Source organism: Arachis stenosperma, chromosome 7 (assembly GCF_014773155.1).
Source record: "Arachis stenosperma cultivar V10309 chromosome 7, arast.V10309.gnm1.PFL2, whole genome shotgun sequence".
NCBI lineage: Eukaryota > Viridiplantae > Streptophyta > Magnoliopsida > Fabales > Fabaceae > Arachis > Arachis stenosperma.
In genome coordinates this window covers 33737672-33751137 of record NC_080383.1, presented here as the reverse complement: position 1 = coordinate 33751137, position 13466 = coordinate 33737672, and the positions used below count along the sequence as shown (strand labels likewise).

At 34.0% G+C, this 13466-nt stretch overlaps 1 protein-coding gene across 1 annotated transcript in view; it reads right to left on the bottom strand.

Moving 5' to 3' along the window:
- Nucleotides 1–13131, bottom strand: part of LOC130939679 (protein FAR1-RELATED SEQUENCE 5-like) — a 28599-nt gene extending 15468 nt beyond the window's left edge. Inside the window, exons 1-5 of the mRNA XM_057867770.1 lie at nucleotides 13042–13131; nucleotides 12527–12671; nucleotides 10258–10319; nucleotides 9913–9934; nucleotides 9615–9703 (exon numbers count right to left, since the gene is read on the bottom strand). Coding sequence (XP_057723753.1) covers nucleotides 9615–9703; nucleotides 9913–9934; nucleotides 10258–10319; nucleotides 12527–12671; nucleotides 13042–13131 — 408 coding nt within the window. The remainder of the gene's footprint in view (nucleotides 1–9614; nucleotides 9704–9912; nucleotides 9935–10257; nucleotides 10320–12526; nucleotides 12672–13041) is intronic.
- Between the last annotated feature and the right edge of the window lie 335 nt (nucleotides 13132–13466).

Sequence of the window (13466 nt, the reverse complement as noted above, 5' to 3'; positions counted from 1 at the left end):
TATGTATCCGGTGGTAATACTGGAAGACAGAGTGCTTTGGGCCACAGCCAAGACTCAATAAATAGCTATGTTCAAGAATCATCATACTTTACTAGGAGAATCATTAACACTATCTGGATTCTAAGTTCCTAAGGAAGCCAATCATTCTGAATTACAAGGGATAGAGTGAGATGCCAAAACTATTCAGAAGCAAAAAGATAAAAGCCCCGCTCATCTAATTAATACTGATCTTCATAGATGTTTTTGGAGTTCATTGCATATTCTCTTCTTTTTATCTTATTTGATCTTCAGTTGCTTGGGGACAAGCAACAATTTAAGTTTGGTGTTGTGATGAGCGGATAATTTGTATACTTTTTGGCATTGTTTTAGTATGTTTTTGTTATGATTTAGTTAGTTTTTATTATATTTTATTAGTTTTTAATTAAAATTCACTTTTCTGGACTTTACTATGAGTTTGTGTGTTTTTCTGTGATTTCAGGTATTTTCTGGCTGAAATTGAGGGACCTGAGCAAAAATCTGATCCAAAGACTCAAAAGGACTGCAGATGCTGTTGGATTCTGACCTCCCTACACTCGAAGTGGATTTTCTGGAGCTACAGAAGCCCAATTGGCGCGCTCTCAACGGCGTTGGAAAGTAGACATCCTGGGCTTTCCAGCAATATATAATAGTCCATGCTTTGCCCAAGATTTGATGGCCCAAACCGGCGTTCAAAGTCACCTCAAGAAATTCCAGCGTTAAACGCCGGAACTGGCACCTAATTGGGAGTTAAACGCCCAAACTGGCACTAAAGCTGGCGTTTAACTCCAAGGAGAGTCTCTACACGAAAAAGCTTCATTGCTCAGCCCAAGCACACACCAAGTGGGCCCGGAAGTGGATTTTTATGTCATTTACTCATCTATGTACTAGTTTTCTATAAGTAGGACCTTTTACTATTGTATTAGAGGGACTTTTGGTAGAGACTTTGGTAGCTATCTTTGTTTTATGCTATCTTAGACCTTTGGGAGGCTGGCCATTCGGCCATGCCTAGACCTTGTTCTTATGTATTTTCAACGGTGGAGTTTCTACACACCATAGATTAAGGTGTGGAGCTCTGCTGTACCTCGAGTATTAATGCAATTACTATTGTTCTTCCATTCAATTCCGCTTGTTCTTTATCCAAGATATCACTTGTTCTTCAACATGATGAAGGTGATGATTGACGCCCATCACCATTCTCACTCATGAACAAGGTGACTGACAACCATTCTTGTTCTACAAGCATCTGAGGCTTAGTGAATATCTCTTGGATTCCTGATTGCACGATGCATGGTTGATCGCCTGACAACCGAGTGCTCGCCTGACAAACGAGCCAACCATTCCGTGAGATCAGAGTCTTCGTGGTATAGGCAAGAACTGATGGCAGCATTCAAGAGAATCCGGAAGGTCTAACCTTGTCTGTGGTATTCTGAGTAGGATTCAATGACTGAATGACTGTGACGTGCTTCAAACTCCTAGCAGGCTAGGGCGTTAGTGACAGACGCAAAAGTATCAATGGATATTATTCCGGCCTGACCGAGAACCGACAGCTGAATTCCGCTATGCCGTGACAGGACATATGCAATCGCTTTCACTGAGAGGATGGGAGGTAGCTGCTGACAACAGTGAAACCCTACACAAGCTTGCCATGGAAAGGAGTAAGAAGGATTGGATGAAGGCAGTAGGAAAGCAGAGAGACGGAAGGGAAGGCATCTTCATACACTTGTCTGAAGCTCTTACACCAATGATATGCATAAGTATCTCTATCTTTATCTTTATATTATTTTCATTCATCATCATATACATTTGAGTTTGCCTGACTAAGATTTACAAGATGACCATAGCTTGCTTCAATGCTAACAATCTCCGTGGGATCGACCCTTACTCACGTAAGGTATTACTTGGACGACCCAGTGCACTTGCTGGTTAGTTGTGCGAAGTTGTGTAATGCCATGGAATTGAACCACCAAGTTTTTGGAGTTCATGACCAGGGATTATGAGAGTTGTGAAAAGTATTGTTCACAATTTCGCGCACCAATAGACAATAGAACTATTTAGTTGAATAATTGACATTATGTTTAGTTTTGGAAGAAAACCGAACTGAACCTAAGAATTACAAAATTTTGTGGTGGTGTTGAAGGAGGGTGGGGGTAGTGTGCTTTGGGGAGGGGGCTGCGATAGAGAGGAAAAAGAAGGGGGAGTGTGCGTTGGGGGAGCTGCGATGGGGAGGGAGAAGGAAGGGGGAGTGTGTGTTGGGGAGAGGGACTTACGGGGTGGTTTGCTATGTCACCAAAATATAGTGGCCACGTCAGCATCGTACTTGCCGGAGATTTGCTCCAGCGAACTCGGAAACACGCTTGTCAAATTTTAAAATATTTTAGGGACTATTTTGTCAATAACAAAAGTTAGGTACCATTTTGTCAGCGCTAGAATCTTTTGAATACCGATTTGGTATTTACCTCTTAATCTAATGCAAGATGGTGGTTGGAGGCTTAGTTGAGTGGCATATCATATGCTTCCTTAACAACCACACCCAGGTTCAAGTTGTAAAATCCGATTAATTAATGACTAATTAATCCATAAATTAAAATATATTCTAAAGAATAAGAAATGAGATTTTTATAGTTTAATATGATAGAGAAAATTAAAACGAGAATTTTGACACTAATTTTAAAGAAATTGGCCCAAGATTGGGTCGAACGAGCCAAACCGAACTAACCAGACCTGTATTGGGCCCTTGGCCCAACCCAACTCAGCCCAGTTAAACAAAACAGCTCTCTTCTCCCCTCTTGGCACTCATTTCACGCTGAAACACAGCCATGGGAGAAGGAAGGAGAAACGAACCCTTAGTTTGATTCAAAGTGACATAATTATTTGCTCCGAACTCCGATTGACGCACCGTTTGCGGCCACACGACCGAGGCGTTGAGCTTTACAAAACCCATAAGGTTGTGCAAGAGGTAAGCCATTTTTTCATCTCTGTTCTTTCAGCCCTTAATTTCGAATTTCTTGGACAAAAATATTGAAATTATGGGCTATTTTGTGTTATAGGATCCAATTAATTTGAAGAAAAAGCTTCTTCTTGCCTCTTTTGACCCTTGGGCTTGGTAAGTATCTCAACTCTAAGTCAAATGCTTGAGTTGTGGTGATTAGATCTTGAGTTTGTATGGATGGATGAATATTATGTGTGTTAGGCAAGGTATATATGTGAAGAGATTGAAGTTTGACAGAGATTTTGAGGGTTTGAGGTGATATACGAGCCGGAAATCTGATGTTGGAAGCTTTGAAACCTTGAAAGTTTAATTTGGAAGTGTTCCGGGTTGAGCGGGAAATTGGCCAAGGTATGATTTTGGTTTTCTGTATCTAAACTATAATGTGGTTGTGAAAACTTAGGCTAGAGACCTTAAGATAAGATTTGAACTATTGATGTTGTTGAGTGGTTGAGATGAATTGTGTTGTTATATATGTATTTAGTGGATTGTAAAATGTTGATGTGGTTGTTGGATGATTTGGATTAAGTTGAAAATATGTGAATAATGATTGATTGGTTGTGAATGTTGCTAATTATTAATGAGCATGTAAGGTTATGAGTAGTATGGATTGATATGCTCAAATCTTGGAAAGATTGAGGCTCTTTTTGGTGAGCATGAATTGGTGTGTGATATTGATATGTGTATATATGCAGTGATTGATGAACTTGAATATTTGTTTGGAAAATTGAGATATGAAATGTTGATTATGAATGGAATTATTGAATTGAGATTTGGTTAAATGTGAAAGAATTGGTGGGTTGATGATTGAATGAGAAGTTGGAAAGTGCTTGATGTTGAATGGTTGAGTTTTGGGTTGGTTTTGAATGAATTTAGAAGTGTATGTTTAGGAAATTGGAATTTTATAAACTTTGGTAAAAATGAAATTTTGATGAACTTCAACGGATCATATCTCAAGCTATTGTTTTTGTAATTTGATGCTTTTTATACCAAATGAAAGATAATTTGATAAGCTTTAAAACGGTTTAAATTTTGTGAAAATCTGAATTTTGTGAAAGGAGATATGATCGTTGAAAGTTAGGGTCTGAAATCTGAATTCTGTGAATTCTGCAGAATTTGAGATTTTTTGTTTGTGTGCGCACGCACAGCCCTATGCGCCCGCACAACCCGTGGTTTTTTGAAGCTGTTCGTACGCACAATCTTGTGTTGTGTGCACGGTTGTGTGCACGTACACACGGGGACAGGGCTACTGCTGAGAGCGCTAGCATGCTCTGTGCGCACACATAACCAACGAAGTCTTGCAAGTTGTGCGTACGCACAGCCTTGTGCGCACACGCACGTTGGGAGGAGCATTCTGTTGATGGCGTTTGCGCGTCCTGTGTGTGCCCTCAACAAATGAAATTTTGCTTTCTGTGCGTGCGCACAGAGTTGTGCGCACGCACACTTTTTGAAAATTCTTTGGGGCGTGCGCACGCACAGACTTGTGCATATGCACGCGACCCTATTTTTTATAAAACCCTTGTTTTTAAGTATTTCACCTTCCCAACAATCTTGTGGCCTTCCGAAACATTGTTTCAAGCTTATAAACCCCCATTTTCATCCTTTAAATCTTAAATCAATATGAAATGCATAGTGATTGAGACGAAGCTAGAGAAAATGGTAGCTTGGGGATGAAGAAAGGGGATATAATGAGGAGTTATGACTAATGATGATGATATAAGTTGTTGAGGAGGATGGTGGAGTGCTGTGTATGATATGAGTCGAATGGCTGAGTACGATATGAGACGAATGGCTGAGTATGATATGAGTCGAATGGATGTGTGTCATGATGGTTTATGACTGATAATGAATTATAATTTTTAGGCCGGATGGCTGAGATGAATGTTAATGTATGGCTAAGAATGAATGCATATATGCTGAATTATTGATATTATGATTGTTGCACTCCACCTATCTGAGATACGAGTTTCCCTGGGTGAAAGCAGTAGCTAGCCACCACGTGCTCCAGGTGGAGACCCGACACTCTGCTGACTCTATGTCGTAAGTGTGGCCGGACATTGTGAAAGTTCCGGATGAGCTCGCCCCCGTGAATATACACCAGTGAGGGTGTTGGATGTGAATTATGATTATGTTGTGGATAACTCGAGTTGGGGATGCACGACAGAGGGACAGTCCAATGGTTAGCTAGTAGGACTTGTCGGGTTGGCTTTATAACCGACAGATGAGACTCATTAGTCACTAGGACAGGCATATATCATTTACATTATATGTTATTTGTTTGGCATACCTAATTGATTGCATCATTACTTGCTAATTGCCTAACTGTCATATCTGCTTCCTACTTGTGCATTTTCTTGTGTGAAATAATTGTATTTGCATATCAAGTTACTGTTGGCAGTTGGGAGGTTCGAAGGATTTGGAAAGGGGATATTTAGTTAGACTGAAGATTCTTAAGTTAGTCGCCTACTTTCATTTCTCATGGTTTAGTATATCTATATGCTTTGATTATGAATTGGGAGTTCTAGGATTGCCTTCGATTTTTCCAGGACATTACAGGTTATTTATTTGGGCACTGTTACCATGCTGAAAACCTCTGGTTCTCACTCATGCAGATTTTGTGATTTTCAGATGCAGGACATGAGGCTCCTCGCTAAGACATGTTGGAGACTTCTATTTTGGCAAAGACCCCTATCTCTCGGGACTTTATTTTGATCTTATATACTTGCTTAGATACTCATATTCTCCACTATACATACATATATATATATATATATATATATATATATATATATATATATATATAGTGTATTAACTCCTCTTAGAGGTTATTTTGGAGAAACGGGTTTTGTAGCTTGTGTATTGGGTTCTTTTGGGATTTCCTACTTTATATATATGTATATATACTTTTATGCACGGACTGGTTACCTTCGCAAACCGAGTCTCAAGCATTGATATCTGTATTTTTGACACTTTCTTGTATATGTTCTCACGTTAGCTTATTCTTTATATGTTTCGTTTTCACTATTGATCGGAGCGTTGTGCTTTCGATTTAACGGTTTTGATTTGCCCCTTTTTCTTCAAAGACTCCTAGTTATAAACATCTTTTGCACTACTATATATACTAAATTTTATTTTTAGAGGTCATAATACCTCGCCACCTCTGTTTTATGACTTAAGCATAAGACTCTGTGTGGTAGGGTGTTACACAAGTCCCACCGGAGAATAAATGAACCTAAAAATGAACCCATGTAGTGTGTGTAAGTGTGTTGTGTAGGTGTGTGATGCATAAGTAATGCCTAAGATTAGGGGTTGTCTAATCCACCTGACCGAAAAAAACTTCTAATACAAGATGGGATTATGCTTGAAAAACAGAAAGAAAAGAAAAATGATAACATTTACTCGAAACCATATTAAAAAGATCCTCTTGTTTTGTCTCCTTTTACTTCTATCACATACTTCTATTTTCTCTTTAACGAGTGCTAAAGACCGAAGTAGAAATTCATAAATTTAAAAGCTCAATTTTATTGTAGATATGATTTTAAACTAAAATTCAACGCTATCAAAATTTATTAAAAATTATCACAAAGTTTTAAATCAATAACCAAAAGTTTAATATCGGATCGTTCTCCATTAAAATCACAATCAAGTGTATGATCATTGGTTATACGAGAATTGGAGATTGTTCTCAATTGACGAAAATTTAAATAATAAAAAATTAAAGGAGCAAATAAAGATTAAATGGCAAAGCCGTAAGACTAACAACCTATTTAAAAACTTTTAATAGTATAGAATTGAATTAAATTCCATCGAGAATTGAATTTTAGTAAGAATTTAATTGAATTTTAGTGTTTAGAATGAATTAATAAAATTATAGGATTGAATTGAATTCTAGTATTTAAATTGTTTATCAAATGAATTAAAGTTTTATAATAGACAACTTTATCATTTATTAATATAACATCATATTTAAATAATAAATATATTTATTTATTAACTTATATGAAATGATTAAAAAAATTATATTTTTTAACTAAAATTTTCTTCAACTAAAATTTGTTCATCTCTTTTTAAAAAAAAAAAAATTAGATTAATCTAAAAATATTAAATTTAAAAAAATATTATTATTAATTAAGAAAATAAATGATTTTTCATGGTCGATTCTAACGATAAACCAACAACAAAAAACAAACATAAACTATTAAAAATTAATTTATTAGCAAACTCTTGGCGTCGTTGATTTAAGTTAAACACAGAAAATCTATACGTGTGGATATTTTTTAGATCTATATAATAGACCTTCCAAAAAAATAGGTATATATTATATTAAATGAATCGAAGGAAAAGGAAGGAAAGTGAATGCCAGTGGTGAGAGAAGAGAAAGTGCGTGTTAAAAGGTGGAAGATATTGAGAGAAAATAAGTAAAAAAAAAATTAAGAAGTAATTAGATTATAAGGACATTTTAAGCATTTTAAGTTTAAAATAAAATTTTAATGAAATGGAATTTCAAATATGACTTATTTGGGATGGAATTGATTTTAAGAGAAAACAATAGAATTAAATTGAATTCCATCTAAACAAATTTAATTATTTTTGTTTCAGTGGAATTCAATTCAATTTATGTGGAAAATTGAATTCCAACGGTATCAAACACCCTATAAGAGTAAATAAGGCAATTAATTAGAAAATAGAAGGAAATTCAAGAAATAATTGATTAAGGATTACTATCTTTATCACTAATTACAACATAATAATTACAATGAGCAAACCCAATTCGTCAATCTCTACAAATTAAAGAAAGTCACTTAGGTTTAATTAACATTGATCCACAAGTCCTAACCAACTTACTAATTGAATTAATAAAAGGTTAGCGTTAGTAGAAACAATATTAATTAATATCTCTAAATTATCAACCAACTTAGACATTAGAGACTCAAGGTCATCCAATTTCTCAACCCAAGCCCAGAATGCAAAATCTAATATATAACTAAGTCAATCATTTTATCAAACACTTAGAATGCATAAATATAAAATTTCATAAATTGTAAGAATTAATAAAATCTACAACTACCAAATTCAAGAAAATAATAACAACATATCCAATAAGCGATAATAAAACATAAAACATCAAATTCATTAAAGAAAATTGAAAATTCGACAAGAGTTCATAAACTAAAATGATATAAACAAGAAACTAACAAGAAAGTGTTAACTAAGATAGAAAAACAAGAAAATATAAATAAAATTTAACTAAAACTAGAGACAATTAAAGTAAAAACCCTAATAATTTTAGAGAGAAGTTCGAACACCTCTCTCTAGAATTCACTAAAACATCCTAAAACTAAAACTAAAGACTCCTTGTCATCCTTTCTTGTATTTTCACTTGAAATGTTTCAAAAATCTTATGCTTGGGGATCTTTTTGGGACCAAATCGCGAACTCGCACGCTCGTTAACCCAGGCACGTGACAGTACTGTCGCCTGGGCGACAAATCTCGCTTGGGCGAGATTTTTGCCTAGGCGACACTTCCTTCCTTGGGCGAGATTTCGCTTGGTCGAAATTTTGCCTTGGCGATATTTCTTCACTTGGGCAAGGCCAATTATCTTGACCTTCTTTTTATGTGATTCTTTCCTTTTTTAACCATATTCCATGTTTCACTTGAATCTAAATTAACTTGAAACACTAATAACCATATCAACGTATCAAGTAGATGATTAAAGATTCAAATATATTCAATTTGTGGCAAAAAAGTATACTAATTTGCATCAATCGCAATTAGAATCAAGAATCACAAATCTAGTCAATTAAGCACAAAAAGTAGAGAAAAATTACACGAAATTTCTAAAAAAAGTACAATAATTCACATGAAATTGAACTTCATCAACTCTCCCATACTTAAATTTTTGCATATTATCATGCAGTAATGTTGATGTTAGGATTATCGCCGGTCTAGATTTTATCATCAAAGATCATGACATAGTATAATCCTAAACTGACAAATAACTCTATCAATTAAATTTTGATATGGTTGTCACAAATTCAACCCCAATAAAAAATAACCGAGAGTATTGGTCTCAGGTCGTCCTCAAGAGAATGGGCAAGCATATGCATCAATATTGGTTAAAATTTCGAGATTGAGAGTCATAAACAAGAATTTAAACTACTAAAGCTTAGCATGCAAGAATTTAAAGTGCAAGAAACTAAATCAAAGCAATTAAAATGATGTATAAGTAAGTGCAATATAACAAGGTAACATATAAATCTACTTCTATTCTAGAACTAAGTAAACAACTAAACTAACTATAACAAGAATCAAGCAATTAGGATTTTTGGGTTTCAAATATGAATTATAAAAAGGACTCTTGGCTAAGGCATAGGAATTGGGATCACCATCCTTGTCTAATAACCATATATTGACAATTATAAGAAACCAAGCCGGCCATGATTTGACTGCATAACATTTTTCAAAATGTCAATTGGTAATTTAAAATCTATCTACAGCCAGCAACAAAAGAAAGAATGTATATTGAAATAACAAAAAGAAAGGTCTAAAATTAACTTTCATTGTTGACTAAAAGAAATATAAAAAACAAAATGATGCCATAAAAATTAGCCTGAAGAAGTGTCACTTTATCTAACTTTGGTGGCAGAATTCCAACGGTAACATCAACATCTCTAGCAGTGTCTTCTACATAGTTTAAATCTGTTCATATTCGTACAAGTTTCAATAATTACAAAGCTACAAAGCTACATCAAAAGTTGAGCAGTTTAAAAGAAAACACAAACTTAAATTTAGCCAATTGAAAAGTCAAGTAAAATAGATGCATACCAAGCAAAAAGGTGCTATTAAGGTATCCGTGAAGTTATAAGATCATACATGGGGATCCCAACACCGGCAAGAGCCAAAGTTACAACATTGATACAGATCTAGTTCCTACACAAAGAATATTAGAAAAAAGAGTTATTAAGCATACTTTCGAAAGAGTTGCTCAAATTCATCATTTCTGGTCATGCCTCAAACAACGCACTCATCTCCACTAACAACAAGACAAGAAGAGAAAACTTAAATCGACCAGGAGACTCGTATTACATTGTTTTAGAGAGGTAAGATTCAGAGCACTGCCTCCAAAGAGAGTGACGGTGAGGGAGGTGCAATGGAATAACTTAGAGTTCCTTTAAGTTTTCTTCGCGATTTGGGTTTGCCGGTAGAATCAGATTCTGCCAATTTTGTTTACTTCTTCGGCGACTGAAACTTACTGTACTTGAACTGCAAATCGTATCCTCTGCCACAAAACGTTCGGTGTGATCGTACCCAGAACCTAAATAGAAACAGATTGAACGAAACGGATTTGCTTTGAAGGTTAGCTAGCTTGATCTAAGTGCAGGAGCTAAGAAATTACTATTTGGAGAAATGGAAGAGAACGTTATTAGCGAAAGTGATTAGTTACATGTTATCAAAATTTTAGGAGCTAATAAATAGGAAATTTGGGAAATAGTGAGAGGAAGTTATTCTTAGGTGAATGGGCTACTAAATAAAAGTTGTTCTTAATATTGCCGCTGAAAATTTCATTCATCTTATTATAGATGTTAATTTGAATTTTGTTTAGTGAAGTAACTATAACTTTTTAATTTAGAGTAAAATTTAATTTTAATAAAAAATATCAAATTGCAAAATTTATAACTTTAAACTATATTTCAAAAATTTCATATACTAATTAGAATTTACTATTTTGACTCGTTGAATTAAAAAATGACATCAATAAAAATTAAAATAGATAAACTTAAAACTTAAGAATGTTTTGGATTGAAAAAAATAAAAATTGTGTACATAGTTAGAAAATAAACTTCCATAAAATTAATTTTAATTTTTTTTATTAAATTAATAAAATATAGGCATAAAACTAATATTCTAAATGTTAAAAGTTAGGATTCTATTCATTAATGTTGTCATAAATTAATAGTGAATAATTAAATTAGTTATTATTCCAATCAATCATAGTTAGTATTTTTTACTTTCAAAAATTAGTTAGAGCTATTTTATCAAAGATAAACATGTACTCTTTTGTACTCTTTTGATACTCTTTCTATAATTTTAACGACTAAATTCTCATTTTGGTCCCTGACATTCACGCGATTACTCATTTTGGTCATTAAAATTCAAGTTTGGGCACCAATATGGTCCCTCAATTCTTTTCGTCCTGAGATTGCACCCTCCCTGCCATGTTGGATGATGAGTAAACGACATCGTTTACCTTTGGCGTCCAAACAAGTTAGAAACAAAGAATAGTAGAGGTAAAGAAGAAAACGAATACTTTATTTTGGGTCTCCATCGTTTCTTCTCTCTTTATATACAAAACGACGACATTTTTGACTTGTTTGGGTGCCAAGGATAAACGACGTTTACCCATCATCCAACGTGGCATGAAGGGTGTAATCTGAGCACTCTGTTTGCCTAGTCATCACTGGGAAGAATCGTGGGACCACATTGGTGCCTAAACTTGATTCTGAATGACCAATATAGGTAATTTTGAATTTCGGGACCAAAATAGATAATCGCATGAATCTCAGGGACCAAAATGGGTATTTAGTCAATTTTAACATTGATTTTCAATTGAATCATTTTATTCCATCAACAAAGTCTCTAAATTAATACATATGGTAAAATTGGGCACCAAAATTGCATTTGGCTAAGAAGAACACGGACAAAAAATGTAACAACTAAAAAAATATAAATAGTAAAATTGTAGGTATATAATTTAATCTCTTTGGTTACATTATAATCTTATTTTTATACAAATAATGAATAACATAACCACGTTAAAAAAATTACTGTTAAATCAAAAAAGATAAATTAACCAAATCAGCACCTAACTAGTACTAAGTAAAAAAAATACATAATTGAGAGATATGACACAGTTTAAGAATCATATGAAGTAAGAAAATTGTATATCATCAACAACATCTAAAATCAAACCATTAGCATACTTTTTTTCAGTGACAGCACTCAAAAGGAGGGAGAAGAAACCAACCATTGAGAAATTGAAAAAATCTGCACCCTGATAAATCGAATTTACCTTAGATTAGGGTTTAAATTTGGAAAAAAATATAAACTGCATAAAAATATTTTGAGAATGATGGAGGAAAACACTAAATTAAGCACGAAATTTAGAAGTGAAAATTGTTCGATTTTGCCACGGTAATCATTGGGTCTGTGTAATTGAGAGAACTCATCTCAAGTTAGCCACAAACAAACAAAACCATCGGAAAGCTCCACAAAATTTGGCCACAAAAATACACGACGTTGCAAGTGGTTACCACAATCATATAGATTTGTCACTATTTTTCGTTCGTATATTTTCTAGTTGGTAACGGCCGTGTTTTTAGTAGTGAAATAACACAACATTCCTTAACAATTTAAACAAAGCATCAACTTACTTTAGAAAAATAGTTCATTTAGGGCAATAAATCAAGAAATTAACTAAAGTGCGTCTACAGCAATCAATCCATCCATTGGCCATGATAGTACATCCAATTTGTTTCCAAATTTTAGGATAATCTTCAATCATTTTCTTCACATCTTCAACCAATTTGCTCAACAAATACCCACGAACTCTTCCATAATTTGGCATTTTATACGCTATACCCATGTTTGTAATAGCATCAATCATTGACTGATAATAAGTTAATTAACCATATTAAATGGCACAAAGGCATCTATCATCTATCTCGCCATAGTAATGTCACACTTCTCCACAATTTCTTTGCTTTGAAGAACACTTTTGATAGTTAGTTGAGCTCCAGGTGCTGTTGTTGATGGAAAAAAAGATTGTAATTCCTCGAGTTGTTTTCCTTTTCTAGAGCTACGTGCTGGAAGCCTTGATTTTATTGTTGTCGCATCTTATTACGTTCGATCTCATCAAATTCATCACAAGCATTACAACTTTCTGCATATTTTTCTTAAATTTTCCTTTTCTTGCTTCGAAGATCTTCGATGTTTTGATTGAATTAGTGTCTCATTAGTGCTAGCACCTTTTGACATACCTTAATATCTCCTCCTTTTTCAGTCAAATGATGCTTAAGCTGGTTAATTCCTCCACCCTTAATAAGCTTCTCGCAATATATACCTAACATAACAGTTTTTCTAGATTTCACAACTTGTTTATAATGGTCTCATGCAGGATCTATATTTTCTCTATTATTATTTTTTTTTGTTCTAGTTGTTGCGTCAGGAGTTGATTCTTATTCTTGGGAGGATGGTTTTTCTGATAGTGTATTCTATGATGCCATCCTAAAATAATATACAACAGCAATAATATAGAACAATAATATATTATACTATAGAACAAAAAATACAATAATGTGCCAAAAATCAACAAATTATAATCAACCAAATATTATCAACAACAATCAAGAATCAATAGATTTAGTTAAGCAACATCATTAATCAATTACTCAGTTAATCAAAT